This window comes from Homalodisca vitripennis, chromosome 5 (assembly GCF_021130785.1).
Source record: "Homalodisca vitripennis isolate AUS2020 chromosome 5, UT_GWSS_2.1, whole genome shotgun sequence".
Classification (NCBI taxonomy): Eukaryota; Metazoa; Arthropoda; class Insecta; order Hemiptera; family Cicadellidae; genus Homalodisca; species Homalodisca vitripennis.
The window spans coordinates 163165880-163187189 of NC_060211.1; the positions used below are offsets into that span (position 1 = coordinate 163165880).

General features: G+C 33.5%; 1 protein-coding gene across 2 annotated transcripts; it reads right to left on the reverse strand.

Moving 5' to 3' along the window:
• Window positions 1–991: 991 nt before the first annotated feature.
• Window positions 992–9757, reverse strand: LOC124363088. 2 transcript variants are annotated; one of them, XM_046818191.1, is made up of 6 exons: window positions 9512–9757; window positions 6161–6211; window positions 3950–4063; window positions 2456–2672; window positions 1367–1842; window positions 992–1249 (listed from the first exon to the last, which is right to left on the reverse strand). In XM_046818191.1, the coding sequence occupies exons 1-6, from the start codon at window positions 9577–9579 to the stop codon at window positions 1048–1050; spliced, it is 1128 nt and encodes a 375-aa protein (XP_046674147.1). In that variant the 5' UTR covers window positions 9580–9757; the 3' UTR covers window positions 992–1047. The 2 variants fall into 2 exon arrangements, with proteins under 2 accessions (XP_046674147.1, XP_046674146.1); XM_046818190.1 differs by having other exon boundaries at window positions 992–1842; window positions 9512–9755.
• Window positions 9758–21310: the final 11553 nt, after the last annotated feature.

Here is a 21310-nt window from a genome sequence, read left to right on the forward strand (position 1 = left end):
TTGAGTGTAAATAACAAGGATTTATTGAGGAAATATAAATATTATGGCTTTAATGTCACTTCTCTTTTATTGAAAAACTAATCAAACCTTGCTTGTGGGTCTTAAAAGTTTTTCATTATAATGTTTAAAAAGTAGAAAAAATATCATGCATATTTCAAAAAAAAAGTTGCAATAGGTTGTAATGCCCTGGCCCAAATTTACACTAGTCGTCATCGACACGACCGTTATAGACAAGTTTAGACATGCGGCTAATCCAGTCCCAGCATGTACCCAGAGGCGGATCTTGGTGAGAGAACAGCCAGCCATTTTTTGACGCACTACATTAATAAAGACACTTAAACCCTACACCAAAAAATTACCAAAATTATTCCCCCAAACCTAGCATTGGCAAACGTTACATATTTTTAGTAAAAGACCCCCTAGCGCACTATAAATAAAAGAGCTGTGAGTGTGTGAAAATTTTGTTCAAAAAGTTTTTTGAGCGCAGCGAGTGAACAACAACCAATAATCAACTTGACCTCTTTAATTTGCCGGTCTTATTAATACGCACAACTTTGTCCATTTAATATTTGCTGCATCTCTTATAGTTCAGTGTGCATAAAATTTGGAACACACTGTATATACAATAGTACAAGCCACATCGCGACTTAGTCCTCGATCTGTGTTTTAGGAAAAACTCATTCAGACAGAAGTGTGTTTACCGTGAATCTACTGCTGTGTGTAGGATTTCAAGGATCCAAGCATAAAAAATGTACAGCTAAATTAATAATAATAACAACTGTGTGTAGGATTTCAAGGATCCAAGCATAAAAAATGTACAGCTAAATTAATAATAATAACATAAGAGTGTAACACTTAAGACAGTGTGGTTGCTGGTGACAACCATTACATATGATAAATTCATTCAATAATTATTTAATTGTTTTTCGTTTGTATGTTTAATCTATATACAACACGATCTCAGAATAAAGGGACTAAATAAGCTAATAGAACAATTTATTAATAAGTTTATTCGAAAAATAAATTATAAATCTTATTTATTTACACTTACGCATTTCTCTTAAATTTATTCTTCTTTGAATTATTAGTGACAGACATCACAAGTAAAGGCCTAAAGTTTACTTTTGACGGATTACATGTTTTAAGTTTCAACCTTTTTTGTTTCTTCTTAAGATGTGAAACTGGTTGAGAACTTGTTTCTTTCTCCTGTACATTTACCACGTTCGATTGGTTGAATCCAGGACTTTTATTCGGTGACTTTGAATGTTGAGAACTTTTAACTTGGTTGTTAGAGAATGATTTTCTATTTGTTTCCTTTTTGTGCCGGTTTTTTAAAGAATTTTCCCACTGCATATTATCGTTATTAATAGTTTGTTTTTCAGTAGATAACAGAGATTCGTCAGGTTTACTATCAACAAAAAATATATTATCATCACAGCTGTCAGTATCATCTTCATCATCAATATCATATGAATTAGTTTTGGAAGGCAACTCTTTTTTAACATCATTTAAAGATGCAATTTTTACTTGAGCTTTATCTAGATGAATGAAATCATCCATCTTTTGTGTATCATTTTTAGAACTATTTTCATTGATGGGACCTTTTTTGTTTTCGGGAACGAATACTCTTTCATTCGTTGTTTTTCTATACAAGTACAAACTTTCAATTAGCTTCTCTTGTTGCTTCTTGGATGGTTCATCAAAAACCATATTAACATCTTGATCACTTATAATATCTTCCTTCTGTGACAACAGAAATGGTGCATCGATTGACAGTGGATTTTCTGAAATCATTCTGTACACTGGATAAAACTGGTTTTCTGGAGATTCACTTACAATATTCTGAAAAAGACGCATGTGTATTACTATAATGTAACTTGCAAATGTATCAACAGTACATCTAATTTATAACTAGTAAAATCTGAAATTTCACTCAATGTAATTGTAGGAGGATATGGAATCATTCCCAGACAAATCATCACAAAGTCTACAAAACGTTAAAGAAGTTTCACTTTAGATTAGTAAAAAATCACATATTTTTAATAGGCTTCACTGTACATCTTTAAAAATTTATTTATCAGTATACAATGAAACACAAAAATTTCCAAACTACAAGTTTCTCACTAATTGTTTTTCTGGTTATGGAAAATTGAAACATAATTTCAGTGAAAAATGCATGTAATGTATATTACAAACAATAAATGCTGTCTCAATTGACAAAAAGTCAATTTAATTGCATTAATTTCTTTAATAGATTTACAAAAATAATTTATTTGAATTCATCTATGGATTGGTGATGAAATAAGCAGAGTTTGCCATGTTGAAAACATCTGCACTCACTACCACATGATATTGTGGATTAAGAGTTTATATATTTATTTTTAAATTTATGTACACTTGGTATTGTCATTTCGTCATAAATTATACTTAAACTATATAAAAAATATTTTCTAACCTTGAACCCTATTACCATTGTTGTGAACCCTAGAGAAGACTTTGCGATTTTTTTAAGATCAGGAATGACAAGTGCAGGAACACCATTTGTATAGGCAGAAGCAACCAACACCTTCTGTAGAGAAACTGGTGTTATTTCACTGCTCAGTATAACACAGCAAAGTTCTTTCTTCTCCAGCCCTCGAATCACTGATTGGAATCCAAGAGCAAGGTAGTTTCTGAAAAAATATTAAATTTAATATGTATCAATCAGTATTAACCCTTCGCCACTAATGAATTTCATAATCTTCCTTTAACACCAAAACATCTATAAAATATATTTTACTTTAAGTAAAAAGCAAATTTTTATTATACATTTGCTATAAGAGGTAAAAAAATAAAATAAAACGGGACTGTTTAGTTGAAATTGGCATATTTATTGATACAAATCTAAAATAACTTTCTACCATACATTAATTTGATCTAAATTCAAATTCATGGTACAATCTAATAAAACTGAAAAATTTTATTAACTACTAATTATTAGCATTTTCTTATCTAAGGTTTCATAGATAAGGTCTCATATTATCTTATCCTCTGGGCAGACAAGGGATATATTTGGTTATGGCTCTGTAACAAGCAGGTGGAAGGAGTTAGACAAAGGACACTCTCCTCCCACTGCTGCGGAAAGTAGGCCATCTAAAAATACTTCATAGTCATCCACGTTAAGCACAAAGTATGCGCCGCCTGCCATTCCGAAGGCTTTTTATGAACTAAAAAATTCTGCAAGAGACACAATATATAATTTAGGATATAATCGTGTTTGGTGATTCGGTCAAAGTCCATCGCTGGAATATATCTGTCTGGGAAGGGTTAAAAGTATTGGTTAACCCTCCATCTGCCCATATAGTAACTTTTTGAACAAGCAAGCCCATTTTTTTGCAGTTGTGTTTTTAAACTGTTATAGAATATGCAATATGCAAAGGTACACTTATATATTTTTAAAATATTAATCATAAATATCTAGACTAAGTTTGTTGGCTTGCTTGATACACTATTCCATTTCAATATGGTGGCCATTCAAACTTTAGAAAAATATAACTCTGTTATTTATGAAGCTAGAGAAAAAAATAAAGTGTTCTGAAATACGTACAATAATACTTCCTCAGCATTTTCTTACAAACAATCTTTGTATTCCAAAACTGTACTCAAAATTACATGTAAATTCCATTAGAATAAATCAATTATATTTCAGACGTGTCACAAAATTACCTACTTCTTCCCAGAAGAACTATTTTAAATAACAAAACTGCTCTTATCTCAGGAATATGTCTCTTTATTGATGATTGTATTAAATTCGAATTTGTTAAATAGTAGTTTCATATATCCCTACTTTGTAGAAGTGTATTAAAAATGATTCTACATAAAAAAACTCAACTATCAAACAGTTGAATAAATAACACACTTGTTTACTATAAAAATTCAATTAATTACCACTAAAGTAAGACATACGTACCTGTATAAATTGTGTTGTTTATTTGAGCCAACTTTATTTTTCTCATTTATAACTTCACTAAGTTTCCATTGCTTGCTCAACTGTGTCCTTTCTAATTTAGCAGCTGGAAGCAGTCTAAAAAAAATCAAATACATAGTATTACAGTTAAGTCTTGAAAGCTTAATAATATCTATACTATCCGTTAATAACCAAGATCAAATAAATAGTTTCAACAACTTAGCTTTGTACAATACTGTGTATAAAATATTGTTTCTCACAATCTTAATAGGTTTTATAAGATAATAAATACATTTTACTGTACCATGTGTTAATAATTTTTATTATTTGTCTGAAAATAAACTACACATATAAAATATAAAACCATAACCTTTAAGGTCATAAAAAGATAAAGTCAAATGAAATCTTCATTGCTCAAGCAAAATGAGGTCTATCTCTCTATTAATACATTCAAGCCCAGTCCTATTTCAGGGTACAGCATCTGAAAGCCTACACTTTAGCCTACTGTATTCATTTATAACTATGGAATATAATTACCTTTAAGAAAACAACTTTAATTTTTTTAAATTTAAAAATTACTTTAATGTCATCATGGCATCATCGTTACTAACAGTGTGGACACGTCACACTAACCACATATTTGTGTTGAACACTTGATATAGTACTTGGCATATAGTAATAGCATTGCTAAATAACATAGTTTTTGTAGATGAAATATTATTTTTATATAAAAAGTACTATGACACCATTGTAGCATTACCAATACTAATGGTGTTGACATGCAACACATCTAGTTCCTGTCTGCCTGATGGCCTGAACTTCAGTACCTGATTCATCAGATTTTAATTTCCTCCCATATTTCCTATAGTAGATCCAAGCGTAAGTCCTGTCATCAGCCGGTTTTATGAGAACCACACCTAAACAGGCCTTCTTAGGGCTTTTTGTCTTGCTCGTATTGTCTTGGGCGATCCATCTGACCCACTCAGCGATGTGGTCCATTCCTGTCTTAAGTACCGACTATGATTGGTCTGAAAAACTACCCGCATCTCCTAAATTTTTCTGATAATCAGATAAAAATGTTTACTCAATCAGCGATATTCCTAGGTAATGGTATGAAGTTTTAATATTTGTTATAAACCTTCTATTCTACTTGGTCCTTTATTCTGGTGGCTTCTCTGTCCTTCATTTGGTTAGTAGTATTATTGCTACATAATCAATCTGCATTGTTGTTCGACTGTGAAAATAACAATGTTGAACATGTAACAGTGTTAAGTGTTATCTTGACTAAAGTCTAGTCAAAATTGCATCAGCTTTATGTTACATCCTCAGATGTAACAAAGGCATAATACAGCATGAATCATTTTGCCACCAGCACAATTGAGGAGATCTAAAGGTTTTCAAAAAACATGGAAAACTTCTATGAACAGAATTTGACAGTGGTTGAACTGGCAGGCAAGAGATCACACACAAAATATCAGTCATGGAACTTGCAGAGAGACTGAAAACACAGCCAAAACACCCCAGTGGATTTAGTTGTGGGATCGTTCCAGCTGGTAATTTTGTAAATTTTTTTTTATGAAAATCTTATTTTCTCTGTGCTAGTCTTAAATACTAGATGTTAAAATATGGAAATGAGATCTCATTTGATTACATATTCAATTTGAAAAAGTTATGCCCCCCTTCTAGCTGAGGACATACGTAATAAAACACATATAAACTTTCATTGTTGGATTTAGGCTTTGCCCCTAACAACCGAAAGGTTACAGTCAACAGATTTAATTTTTTTTAATAGCAAACAAGAGAACTATTGGTAGCTTCAACTGTCATGGTAGTTCATCTTGTAGTGATACTGCCATTTGGGTTTTTACCACAAACCTCTAGTACTATGAGTTTGATGTCCATGCACCTCAACACGGTGGGGGAAGACACTACATCACACTCTAAAAAATAAACCAGCCAGGTAATGCTGATGCCAGGACGCACCATTGTGTCATGCTCCATGAGATTGTTTTCCACACTCTGCTCTACTGTCTATGCTTTTATTAAAAAAGTGATTATAAAGGATGTTTGTGACATTATAATTTTAAAAGTAGCAAAGTATAATATACTTATTTCTAAACCATAACCTGGTTTAATTTTAAGATTAATTTAAGTCATAAATTTCCATATTCATAGTAAAATATTAATATGCCTACATCAGTTAGAAAAACTTACTTTGCAAGTGAATCCCTTACAGGAGCAATTTCTTCTTCACTTTTCTTTAACCTGGAAAATATAAATAATTTCATTTAGCTGATTTAAAGTAAACATAAATACCAATGTGATAAATATTTGCTCTTCAAAGAATTCACTCTTTCCCATATACGAGGGCTATCCAGAAAGTAGATTATGTTTTGATATGGCATATGAAAAGGAGGGATATGCACCACCATCAAAATCAATCTTGTCTATGTAGAAAAATAGTTCTTGTCACTTTTAATCTCCACATTCAGCAAAATACACCTCAAAATTGGCCTCAAAAAGCATTTTGAGGCCAATTTTATGTGCATTTAACATTAACTTGTTGATAATTTCTTATTTACTTTCAGGTCCATTTTATTGTAGTTATTTTCACTGATTCAACATTTAATTGAGTATGTGAGCAGAAATGTTACTCTATTTTTAATACCAGTATATAATATAAATGAAATGTTTTTTAAACTAAAATTGCCTGAGACAGTTTCTTGGATCAACATTATCAAGGTTAACAGGAACACTACATTTTGAGGATTGGAATCTATCCTCTTCCTAAAATTGTTAAAATAACTTAAGGTGAAACATACACAAAAATTATTAATTTATGATGACGAACACGCCAAAATCGAAACACAAAACAGTCTTACAGAACAGGACATACTACAAACAAGAGAAGATGAAGAATGAGAAAAAAGTTAATATGGACACTTTTTGTGGCAACATCATCTTAACAAAGAAAGTAGTCTGCAGGAATTATAGAGCTTGCCTTCAATGACTTTTCTTCTTCTTCATCACAAGTAATATGTTAAGATAAACGCAGTACATGATTCAGACTGAGACTGTACGCCACAATTTGTAATCATACTGAAGAAATTCCAAATCAGAATTTTTTTTAAAAAACTTAAAAGTATCCAGTTAAATAATTCTTATAGCCTAAGTAAGCAACAAAATTGATCCAATAAAACACATAGTATTTTCTATTACTTTAAAGTATGGGCAACAAACAACTAAAAAAATAAAGAAAAGGCACAAAAACATTGATATATGATATGTTTTACTTAGTGCTGGAATTAAAGATCGAGAACCTAACATGTCGCTAAAAAGATAGTCTTGAGTGGTTTTCATCAGTAAACATTAACGTTTGATATTGTTCTGTTCTTTACTAATTATACCTAAAATATTAATCTGGTATTGATCATACAACTCTTTCTTAATGTGACTGACAATAAAAGCAACCCTCTAATTATCATTTAGAGACTCCTACTTTGTCTCAATGTCAATAGTGGTTCTATTTTGAATTAAATTGTAACATTTTTTCATGCCATAAACACTGTGTTCAATAAATGGGGTTCCATTACAGCAATATATTTATATATTTATTTAAGATTGGCTAAAGTAATTGTAAAAGTACTACTCTGCTCAAACGTCGTTTAAATATTGTTTAGTTATTTGATGCAATCTAAAACAAATAAATTTCTTTTACATATAAAAGTATACCTTCACAATTATATGATTTTAAAAGCATAAAAAATGGGTAGGGTACGATAAGCGAACCCAGTTTTTTATATCAAAGAATATAATCATTAATACCTAATATTCGCATCTCGAATCCTAGACTCTCATTTGATATAAAAGTATATACAGTATAGTCCTAAATAACAATCATATTTTAAATTTAAATGAGTATATAGCAATATAGGAAAACTCAAATAATTAAGAAATCATCAAAAGTAAACAAACCAGAACGAGATCGATTAAACAGGAAAACTCATAAATAATTATGAGAATAATTATAAATAATTCATATATGGTTTATGTCACTAATTATTGAATTGTTTATAATTATTCACATGTAATTATATACAGTATTATTACGTGTATGTATAATAATAATGATTATTGTTATATATATGTACACGTAATCATATATTATATATATATATATATATATATAAAATATTAATAATACGATTACGTGTATTATTTGAGTGTTTACAGTGTTGTTGATATATAGAATGTTATTTTAATTGTTCAAAATAATTAATCAATATTTATTGGTTATATCGATGGTTATGATTAAGTAATATCATTTGCTAATTTAGAATGTTAAAACAAGTCTTACTTTTTAGATAAATCATGTTTGTTCTTACTTTTCTTGTTATTTTCACCTTTAATAATTCTAGTTTTCATCTTGTCAATACACACTGGACAGTTCCGATTTAATAAAGGAGCAAGGTCATTATCTTGTAACCATTTAAAAAATTACTCAGTGTTTATAAAACTATTTTGAGCCAATATCTGCATATTTATCACCATTGTCCCTACCGTTGTCACTAGCCTTATCCTACATAAACGAAATAACAACATCTGGTAATGATTTCACTAGTCTAAATAAAGAAAGCTTGCAATGATTATTTATGAATATCTAGATGTAAAATTTTGTATCAATAATATCGATATTTAAAATAGATAATCATAATCCGATTGTGTTGGGGACCACTTATTATACTGTAACCATTATTAGCAGGTAAACTAATAAAAAAAATCACCCAAACTAAATGTTTGTCTGCCAGACCTACCCAGGATTACGAGGGTTAACTGGCCAATCAGAGTCAACTGCCATAACTTCTATATTTCATGTTTCATCACCTTAAATGTTCCCCTTCCATATTATACGAGGAGCTCTGAACAATTTCCAGTGTCCAAAAATTGGGGTTGTGGGTAGGGTACGATAAGCGGACCCGGTTTTTTATATCGAAATTGGTAAACGATATAACTTGATCATAACCAATGATATAATCAATCGATACTGATTAATCATTTTGAACAATTAACTTAAATAATCTATATCAACAGCTGTAAACACTTTCAAATAATACGTGTAGGGTAATATTTCAATGTTACATAAGTATTAAAAATTTGTATTATTAAAAATGGCAGTAAATTTTAAAAACCTACACGGCATTGCTTTGAAAGATGATAAAACATGTTTTTCGTGGCTTCAACATGTTGGAGTCGTACTGAAAAACCCATTATGTGAAATTTGTGGGAAAGAAACAACTGTGACTGTGAGAGGAGCAAATATGGTCGTCTTCAGTTTTTCTAATTTTGGTTATAATTGTTTGATCACTGTAAATATTAAATTCATAATTTAATTTAAAACATATGATTGTTAATGAGGACTATAGATACTTTTATATCGATTGATAGTCTAGGATTTGAGATGCGAACATTAGGTATCGATGATTACATTCTTATAAATAAAAAACTGGGTCTGCTTATCATACCCTACATAGGAGTGTCCCTAAACTATATAAATTCCAAACTTACCATTGTAGGTGAAAAGGAGATGCCAAAACGTTTCTTAAACTTTTAACTTTAACTTTCTTGGTAAACATTTTATCTATGACATCTATAACCTAAGCCCTATAAGATAAAAATAATCAATACAATGATCAAAAATTGAAAGTGCTAGCCCTTATAATACTATGTAATTTAAACATGGGTTAAGCAAATAAAAACACTAAGACAACATTAACCATAACCTCACTTTTCGTTCCTACAGTACCAACCAAATCAAACAAGAAACAAACACACTGAACTAATGTGTGAACTCTTTTTTTTTCTTCTTTTTGCCTGTTGGCTGGCCTTTATATATCTTATAACGCGGCCACGTAGTACACTTGCTCTGTCTTCTTTCTAGTTATTTGCCGTATTCACTTTTACACATGAACCTTGTGGTTGCCGGCCAAACTATGAACAATTAGTTAGTCTTTGCATTTTCCAAGTCATGTGTTTTTTTTCTTCTTCTTTTTTTGTAATTTACTATATTTACTATTAGATTCTCAGGCCAGTCCTCCTCCGTAGGACTAATGGATATAGTCTCGGCTCTCTAACTGAGAGATCACGGGTTCAAATCCCGGGGAGGTCCAATCAGGCATAGACAGGATTAGTGTACTTTGCAAATAAATATCAGTGTAATAATAATAATAAAACGAGTGAACATCGAAGCCGGCATAGCGTAAAGCTGAGGCTTAAAAGAGAAAAGAAAAGAAAAAAAAGAAAAAAAAATAGATTCTCAGATGTTTTATTTCATTTGGTTTGTTTTCTATGAAGGTTATGTAGGGTAAAATCCATACCCTAGAACCATAATTTCTAAACCTGTTCTGTGTAATTTTATGGTTAGTTAGGAGAAGGAAAAAAACTAAGGAAATCTTTTTGATTGGATTATAGGATAGTGATTTTGATATTCTTCACTGCCACCCAGGCCATTTAGGTAACAAGCATGTATTCTAAGTGTTCCACAATCTAATCAAATTTACATGGTTCTACTTACTATTTTTAAAAAAAAATCATTAATTTCTTTATAAATTTGAGTGTCTGCTTTTCGCAGCAAATCGATTAATATAATATTCGAATTCTGTTGATTGGCTTTGTATCTTGATTGATTTACTTTTCTTGTAACTAAGTTGTCTGGCATAAGAGTACTTGGGACATTCCAGCAAAACATGTTCCATTGTCTCTATCTTAGCCATTGTGCAGTTCAGGCATAGCGGAGTGAAGTATCTTTTTATTCTGTATAGACATGAATTTACATTGCCATGACCAAGCCTCAATCTACTGATATTAATGATTTCCCACCTGCTAAAATTACATGATTTAAAAACCATGAGTATTTTGTAAATTGGCTCTGTATCTGTTTAAACCACCCAGCTTTTGAGGATTGTTGTAAGAGGTTTGTAAATTGTACACCATACAATTTTTTCTGGAAGGCTTTAAAATCATCAATAGGTACTGGCAGGTATTGTGTTTCCACTCCATCATTAGCTGCTTCCTTTGCTAATTTGTCCACCCTTTCATTATAATGGATTCCTATATGTCCAGGTATCCACTGAATATATATTCTTTTCTGTGTTTCCACCAACAGTTTAAAAATCATCATGATAATACCATTTTCTTTATGTCCCTTACTGCAGTTTTCCAATGCCATGATGGCTGATAAAGAGTCAGTGCATATAACTATGCTGACTTCATTTAATGGCAGAACAAATTCAACTGCTAAATAAATTGCATATATTTCTGCAGAGTAACTCGACATATGCTGGCTTAGCTTAAATTTGTGTTCTATTTGTAGTGATGGAATATAAACAGCAGCTCCAACCTTTTCATTTCATTTTGAACCATCTGTGAAAAAACTGCCAAACAATCTTTATATTTTGTTACAAACATTCTATTTATGCCCTGATGGATTACCGCCGCCATTACAGGTCTTTTTACTGTAACTTTCATTATCTATTAATGTATTAAATACTACATTTGGATTGGTCAATAAAATTGGACAGTCCAAATCCCAGTGGTTTGGTATTTTAAGTTTATGGTCAAAGTAATTATGATCCACTTCACCATCAATCTTATGTATGGCTTTTTATATACAGGGGGATTTTCCTATTCTTCCAATAACTTGACATGCTGATTAATAGATTGAGATAATTAATTTTATAGTGTGCTGGATGTTCTTCATCATATATTATTTTGTATATGACTCTTTCTGAAATGGCAGTACGCCTCATACTTAATGGTAATGTTGAGGTTTCGTTTGTAAAGCTATGATAGGTGTCGATTTAAATGCATCCATGGTTATCCTCAAGGCTTGATTTTGTATAACTTCAAGTTTATTTAGTAACTTTGCAGATACATGACCAAACAAAAAACTACAATAATCCAGTTTAGCCAGTATGAGACCTCTGTATACTTTAATTATGAGGTCCGGATGAGATCCCTGTCTTTCCACATGCTAACATTTTAAGGATATTTATGTCTTTTTGACATTGGTTGCAATAGGTTATTTTATATGATCTGAAAATGACAGTTTATTATCTATTGTCACACCTAACAGTTTGATAGTATTTTTAGGTGTTACTTTGTGACCATTAACATAAAAATAATCCGTACTGTTCATTATCATTATTTCTTTTTCCTTGAAAATACTGTAATATTACTTTTGGTGGCATTAAGCTCAAGATATAATTTATCAAAACTTTTAACAATGTTGTTGAGTGCAATTTCCATATTGTTGGATGCTGTGTCATAGTTCTTATGACAAGTGTAAAGAGATATATCATCAGCAAACTGTACTGTCTGTATTTCTTCAGGTAGGCTGTTCTTTAAATCAGAGACGTACATTGAAAAAAGAAGAGGACTTATTACACTTCCTTGAGGCAAAAACCTTTGTAGGCATGTCTGGTAATTGTTTCATTTGGAAGAATCAGATGTAGACTTCTTCCTATGAGCCATTTACTAAAATGATGTATAAACTTTGTTGGTATACCTTGCATGTATAATTTTCTCAGTAGGAGTGGAATAGCTACATTATCATAAGCACTTGAAATGTCAAGTGCTGCAAAATGTGTGAACTCGTCCGACACAACATAACATTGGCTATAAGTTGGCCTACAACTACTATAACAAGTATTTTAGTATATTTTTTTACATTTCAATTTTCCATTTTTATAGTTTGAAAAAAGTGATTACAAAAGTAGATAAATATGTAATTCTGAGCAATTACTTGGTCAACCCCAAACTTTTTCATATTTTACTACGATAATCTAGAGATGTATGTGAAATTAAAAAAAAAAAAAAAAACAAACAATTTAGGTCCCGGAAAGTAAATATTTGCTATATACAAATAGAAATTACCTCAGTAATCGCCTGGTTCAACGTCCTCATTCGAGTCAGCGGCAACTGAATCAATGTTCTGTTGCGATGGTTCCCCGTTGTAAACTTCACCGATAGCCCGAAATAAATGGTGTAGTCTTTGTTTGTAATCGTTATGTTTCCGTCTGAACATGAACTGAGAAAGGTGGCCAATAAAATGGTGTTTTGTATTGCCGAACCTCGGAACGTTTCCCCGCACTTCTCTCCACAAACGCTCAATATTTTGAGTGTGTGCTCCCGTGTCTGGGTCAACAAAATTGGTCAAATATGTAAAACCTTCAAACTGTAAACAGTTATAGGTCCGCCAACAGTCACTTATTGCAGTAGTTCCGGGAAGCACATACCGCTTAATAATAGGTAACAATTCTGCGTGATCACGTCTTGCTACAGGTATTAAAAAACACTTCCTGGAATCTCGTTCGAACCCCCTAAACACCCACTTACCTTGAATAATACGACCACGATTGTAAACGGGTGTTTTTCTTCATTTAACGTCATCGACCCGCCACATGTTGGACAAACTTTGGTGCGTTGCAAAACGCCGTGTTCGTACAAACAACGTTTTAACTTTTCCTGATCTTCACTTGAAACCGTGAAACTAAGTAACGTGTTCTCACACCCGGCACATAAAAAAGGATTATTGGAGGAAACACTAGCCATAACCGTACTGTCACAACTGGCCTTCCGCGCGTCTCCCACAAGCCACTATTGGCGCAGTGTAGCGGGTACGGCGGTTATCGCAAGATAACCAGATCAAGCAACGTCGAGCGTGGCCGCTGCTTGGATAGGTGACCGCTGAGCGATCCTGTCCTAGCAAGCGGCCCGCCTGCCCGGCCATTGGTGGTGGTTCGGAAGTCACCTTTAAGCCGTTGGTCCCCAGGTTAAGTGTTAGAGAGGGCTTCTTAGCCCTAACTTCGCCTGGTAAAATAAGACATTCTTTACTTTTTATACTTTTACTATTATCGCGTGGACTTTGAACCTTCTTATCGCTCGGCAACCTGTAGGACGGCCTTGCGGGGCTTGAATTAAATGTTTCTTGCTTTCTGAGAAAATCCTTATGACCGTAATAAAACATGAAAAAATGTGGGGTTGACAAAGTAATTGCTTAGAATTACCTAAAGATTTATTAATGCTAAAATAAATTAAAGCTTATACATGTGGCTAGTCTCAATATAAAGCTCAATATAAGCTAGTCTGACCAGAGCATTCGAGAAAGTCCCTGAGCACTATAATAAGCCCGCTGTCCCAAATGCTGTTTGGCCTCCCTCTCAATAAAGGACTTGTTTTTGTTTCATAAAGTCTGAAAGAGCATTATATAGTTTAATGCCGCTGACTAATAAATGTCTTTCAAAAAAACTTGTTATATGGGCAGAAATGGTAATTATATTGGAGTGACGTAGATTGTGACGATGTGGAGGATTGTGTGATTTAAAAAGGTGGAGGTTTTTGTGAACAAATGTCACGCAGTTCAAGACATAAATCGATAGTAATGTTATAACTTTGGCCTCCCTAAAATGCGACCTACATGAAGTTCTGCACGGTTTCCAAAAAACCGCTCTCAACCCCCTTTCAGGAGTTTGAAAACGAATTTTGTGCTTACACTTTCACATCCCCAAATAACTATCGTATATGTGAGAAAGGGGTAGATAAAACCATAGTAAGTAGCCAAGGTCACTCTGGTATCAGCAAACTTTGATAGGTTTCTTATAACAAAAATCCCTGAGCTTATTTTCTTAGAGACGAGCTCACTATGATCGTGGAAGCTTAATTTATTGTCAATCTGAACGCCTAGAAACTTTAGCAAGTTCTCAGACGAAATCTCTTCATCCCTCAAACGGAATGTAATATGATCCATATTCTGAGAAATCCTGATAGAAAAGTTAATCATTCGAGTTTTCTCATTATTTACAACGAGCTGGTTATGCTGAAACCACTGAGATATTTTGTGTGTTTCTTCAGAAGCCAGTGTTATGCGGTCCAAGCGATTTTGTGCTTTCATTGTAAGGGATGTATCGTCTGCAAAAAGACAAATTCTGGCATTGGTACCAGTAATGCAGTTTGGGAGATCATTCACAAACAAGATGAACATGATTGGTCCCAGTACTGAACCCTTCGGGACTCCTCTTATTACCTCACATGATGTTAACGAGGCTGATCTTTGACAGCTATAGCTGTCCAAAAAAGGAAGCTGAACTGATTACTTCCTCCCACGTAGGTAAGATAAAATCAAGAGTACGATACACCTCTAATGCCAAGTAGGTGGAGTTTTTTTTGGCAAAATGTTGTGATTAACCATATCAAAGGCCTTGGTTAAATCGAAAAACAATCCCATAGCTGAATTGCCCGAGTTTAGAGCCTGTGTCAAAAATGAATTAACAGAGTCAACTGCGTCAGAGGTTGATTTTCCTTTTATGATACCAAACTGGCTTGGAGAAAGAATACCATTCCTCCCCAGAAGATAACAATCTATCCAGAAATATTCTCTAAAATATTTTAGAAAAGGTTGTAACTAGTGAAATAGGCCTGATGTTAGTACAAACGTTCATCGCTCCATTCTTGAGCAGAGGGTTAACTAGAGCGTTTTAGTGAATTAGGACATTCACCCACAGAAAAAGATAAATTAATCAAATGAGCAAGTGGTGAATAAATCAAATCATGGATCTAAAAAATAGATTATGGTAAGGTGTAACATGCAAAACATCCTTACTATTAATTAACAATGTATATGACAATTTAAACAGTAAATAATTGATATTAATGACTAGAACAAACAACAAAATGAATAAGTAATGAAAGATAAAGCTGAGTATGATAAAAATAAAAGGATTGATATATATATATATATATATATATGTGTGTGTGTGTGTGTGTGTGTGTGTGTGTGTGTGTGTGTGTGTGTGTGTACTGTTAAATTATATATTGTCATTTATATAATTTAATGTAAATAAAAGTCGTTTGACAGGTATTTGGTCTTCCGATCATATGTTAGTTTGCTTATTTAAACGCATTATGTGATAGATACGGCTAAATACAAAATAATTGAATCGGAAAAAGTAAGCGCTCTGTGGTGTAATGGTAGCACATTCACTCGGCAAGTGAAAGGTCCGGGTACGACTCCCGGCGGAGCAAGTACTTTTTGTGATTCAATGTTTATTGAAATTGAATGAGGCTATTGCCATTTATATAATTTAATGTATATATATATATATATATATATATATATATATATATATATATATATATATATATATATATATATAAACAATAATCAAAACCAACAGTGATAGTTCAGATAGAAATTCCATTCAGCAATATAAATTAATTAAAGCCACATAATACTTTTGCCTCAACAAGAATGTCCTGCGATTTTTATCTTGAATAACAGTACAATATTCTGGAAAAAGTAAACAATTTAAACATGACTGTTTCCAGATCTTTGAAATCGGGCTAACGTATACTGTGTGCGGTGGTGTTTCCTGAAGGCGCTGGATCGGTTAACTGATTGAGTCCTGAATTGGACCAGACGCAAAAAGTCAGGACAGTCAACCTTGCCCTTGGAGATCTTATGTAGTAGCACATTATCGGCAGAAAACGGCGGTCTACGAGAGGGTGGAGTCCCAGTTCTCGAGACGGGTCTTCAATATGAATTTGGTGGCAGGGCAACTCCTCTCTGACACCTACCACGCGGACAAATCTTCTTCCTTCATTTCCTCAATGGGGAATTTCTGATGAGGATTCCACATTGGTGAGCCACATTCAAGTATTTGGGGCACTAAGACACAGTACGAATTCTTTAAGGCAGCTATGTCATTTAAATGACTTAAGAAGAGGAAAACAAATCAAAGAATTCTGTTTGCCTTAACGCAATTCTCTAGTACATGGTATTCAGGGCTCAATGAGGACGTCAATATGACGCCAAAGGTACCACCTTAATTATTTATGAATTGGAAAAATTGTTTAAACACTGTCGTATTTAGATAAAGTATTTAGCTTTTCACCCACCATCATTCCTTAAGAAGGAATGCGCTGTTTTGGTTGTTTTAGATATTATGTAGCTCCCAGGGAGAGTAAACAGTATCTACAGATGGAGACAGATTTTGCATAAATTAATTAAAACATTGCTTTTTAACCGTGAAAACTTTGAGCTGCACGATTGACAGCTGTTTTGTTAAGATAATGTCTATTATTTTGTCATATTAAACGGAGTTTTTTCAGCTATATTATTTTTTTTTTTTTTTTTTTTTTTTTTTCAAAAGCTTTATTTCTGGTTCAATTACTACAAGTAAATAATTATACACAGAAGTTTGAATCATAGAGAACAGAAGAACATAGAAATATTAACATTAGTGGGTTTGCTCCAATGAGACACCCTATAACATAATACAGTTAACAGAAAATAAACAGTAAAATTAGTACTTGACAAACAATGTAAGTTTCAAATTATAATAAAATGTCTTGAGCAAGACGTGCTTTCAGTCTTCTGTTGACAGTTCTTTGGCCAATGTTAAAATGGACAGCACCTGTTGATTGGTCCAGAGTTTCTAGAAATGTAGCACTTAGTTTTCGGATGTAGTCACAGATGGTCGGAATTTCTAATTCATTATGAATCTGTCGGTTTTCTAACAAACCATGGAGAATTTGTTGCTATTCTCAAAAACTTGTTTTGGAATACTTGAAGTTTGTTCATTTTTTTTGATTTATGGAGTGCAAGGACCCCAAACTGGACAAGCATAAGTTAAGAGGGGTCTGAATATTCCTTGGTAGATTTAAAAGAGCGCATTTAAGTTTAAGAGATGATCTTCTATTGATAATTGGGTACATTTGTGGCCAATCTTGTGTTTGCTTGATTTAATTTTGAATTTATGTGCTGTTTATAAGTAAGTTTAGAGTCTAATAAGACACCCAAATATTTAACAGTTCTGTCATTTTCATTCCATGGTATGATGTTATCTTGAATTTCTATATTCCTTAAGGGATTGAATTTTCTTAGCGAAAATATTTTCGCTTCACATTTTAGAGGGTTAAGTGCGATTTTCCAATTAACGAACCAATCCAACAGTAGGTCTGTATCAGTCTGAAGCATGTCAACTGCTGTGTCAATGTCTTGATGTTGGGAAATCAAGGCAGTGTCATCAGCGAAAAGAGCAAGCGTAGAATGAGCTGGAATGGGTAGGTCATGCATGAACATATTAAACAGGATAGGTCCTAAAATTGAGCCTTGTGGCACACCAGCTCCCGGATCTGTCGAACAGTGGAATGAGTAGAATTTATTTTTACTGAAAAAGTCCGGTTTTTCTAAAAATGATTCGATGATGTTTTGCAAGTAATTTGGAAGTCCCAGTTTGAAATAGCTTATACAGAAGGCCCTTTGTGCCATACTTTGTCAAAGGCCTGAGCAACATCCAGAAACAAAGCAGCAGAGTGTCTTTTATTTTCAAACCCTTGCACTATTGTTTGTGTTAACCTCGCAAGTTGCTGCGTAGTAGAATGTTTTGCCCTAAAACCGAATTGGTGGGGAGGAATACATTGAGCATCTTCAATGAATCTGCATAGTCTCTTCTGTATTAGCTTTTCAAATACTTTTTGCCAGAGTGGGTAGTAGGCTGATGGGTCTGTAACTAGAGGGATTTCTAACAGGCTTACCGGGCTTGTGGATAACAATAACTTCAGCATGTTTCCAGGATTTAGGGAAAGTAACCAACGTGTAGGCATGCATTAAATAAAGTTTTTAATAGCTGATGGGCTGTTGGCGGGAGTTCCTTTAATATTAAGTTTGTTATCAAGTCATACCCAGGAGCTTTCCTCAACGTAGGTATTGGATAACATTTCTAATTTCAGATGTTGAGATATACTGAGTGGGAAGCTCAGCAGATAAGATTGTGCTATTTAAAAACCTGTTGACTTCATCTTCAGTTTGCAAATTAACAGTAGGGTTAGGGGAAAAAGCATTTTCAAAAATAATTCGCAAAAACCTCACATTTTTTCAGAGTCACTCTGGTACGTCTCCTGGCCTTGTTTGAAGGGGAGGGATCGTAGAAGGCGTTCTGAGAATTCTTTTGGTTGCCAGCCACATTGAACTATCGCCTGGGGTTATATTTCACTCAAATATTTCTGATAGTCATTAATTTTGAAAATATCTAATTCTGATTTTATTTTCCTGATGAGCCTGTTAAGCTGCATGCGATCTTCTGGATGCCTGTGTCTCTGCCACCGTCTCCTAAAAACATGTTTTTCTTTAATTAAATTAAGAATTCTTTGCGGAGGGCGATTAGGACAAAACATGGTTTGTGATTGTTTTGCGACTGCTTTTTTTAACCGAAATTTTTAATCAGCTCAGTGAATTGTAGTACACAGTTGTCAATATCCTTCGAAAGACTGTAAACAATTCGGCAAGATAATATTAGTTTCTAATTCGTTATGAAATACATCCCAGTCAACTTTACCATTTATTAGTTTCAATGGAGGATTGGTAAAATCGGGTTTAATTGAAAAAGTTACAATTACTGGTAAAGTGGTCAGACGTTAACTCGCATAAGGTTTTGCTGTACTATCGGTTCATTGAAATTATTAAACAAAACAATATCTAATATGTCAGGTTTGCTGGTTTCTCTGCCACGGATAAAATGTTGGTTCTACAGGAGCAGATATATTAATAGTTGTACGCATCAAGTAGTCATGTCAATTTATTACCCTTTGGGTTATTAGTGCGACATCCCCATAAAGTGTTTTTACTGTTTTTAGATCTCCCATTAAAATAGTAGGACTATTATTATAGAGAATTCTATTAAAATCTTCATCAACAAAACGTTTGTTAGGAGGTAAGTATGCTGATACTAAATGAAAAGTTGAGTCCATTTTGTAAAATTATTTTTTATGGAAACAGCTTCTAAACTTTGTAACTGGGGAGCAAGAAATTCGTGGTGTTTTATGTTTCTTTTGATCAAAATTGCGACAAACCCCCAGAGGCATGAGGAGCCCACTCGGTCCTGTCTGTAAATAGAATAGCCACTTATTTTAAATTTATCATTGGGCAGGAAGTGAGTTTCAGTGACACATGCAACATCTATATTATGTCTTACTAGGAAATCTGGTAAAAGAGATGTTTTTTTGTCTTTCAAGCCATTGGCATTCCAATTGAGAACAATTAAGTTTTTAAAGAGAGTTGGGGCCTGATTGTTAGTCACGGGCATTTTTTAAAGAAAGAAGCAATAACTGCTGAATAACCTTTTTCAACTGGGGTATGAGTATTTTTACTACATTGCTTATTATTTCGTCAAGACCTGAGATGTTACCTGCTTCCAGAGATTGTGGATCCTCTACGGAGTTTTGCAGTTGAGGAATGTACGACGGATGAGCCACCTCACATAGCTGGGGGAGTTCATATTCAACGGAGATCGAGGTGGAGATGATTTTGGTTGAGTTTTCCCTAGGTTCGTTGAGTTTTCGGGTCGTGTCGTTGTAACTTGTGGACGAGATTCTTGGTCGTTCCCTATGGAGGATTTCTTGCGACCGGTCAATTTCTGCTTGATGCCCTGGTAGTATTTACACCTCCTGTAATTTGAAGTATGTTCCTCGCCGCAGTTTAACACACACTGGTTTGGTTTCTTTTACTGACCGGGCAGTCTGAATAGAGATGGGATCCCGAGCACCGCACACAGCGAGGGTCCAGTTTGCAGAAGTTTTTTGTGTGACCAAAGTCTTTGGCATCTCAGACACTGTGGGATGTTTTTTGACTTCCTTTTAATTTCCACTTTAACTAAGGCGTGAAACAATTGTTCAAGGTTCATAATATCACGACCACTTTCCGAATTCTCCAGCTCTACAAAACAGAGTGGCATTGGACTTTTTTTGTTTTTGTTGAACAATCTTGATACTTTAAATGGTCGGGTAACCCATGTCACATAACTCTTGATTGATTTCTTTCGTCAGTTAGAGAGTAGGGGAACATTACGAATGATCACTTCAAGGTTTTTGTCCTGGGAAGGTTTAAACGTGAAAAACTTTACTTGATTTGTTTCATAAAAGTTAGTTAGTTTTCCTGTAGTCATTTATTTCTGTTAGGTTTATCTTGATCGATTTAGCTTTGATTTCAGTTGTGAAACTTGATATTACATTATACTTAATATCTTTTATTATTTCTTGGTGGTTATTTACGTCACGCAAAAAATATTGGTGGGATCTTAGATCGTGATTTATTTTTCTTTATATCATCAGGAGATCCTTGTTCCATTTCATGTCCTTGTTGTGGAGGAAGGAAGACAGTAGCTATGATCTGCAACATTGGTATGGGTTGGTTCAAGTATCTTGAATCGGTTTTTTTGAATGAATCTCACTCACATCGAGGTAGTACTTCTTAGGAGGTGGAGAAGCATTTGCAGTTTTAGTAATATGTCGCTTTTTTGGATTCACGAAGTC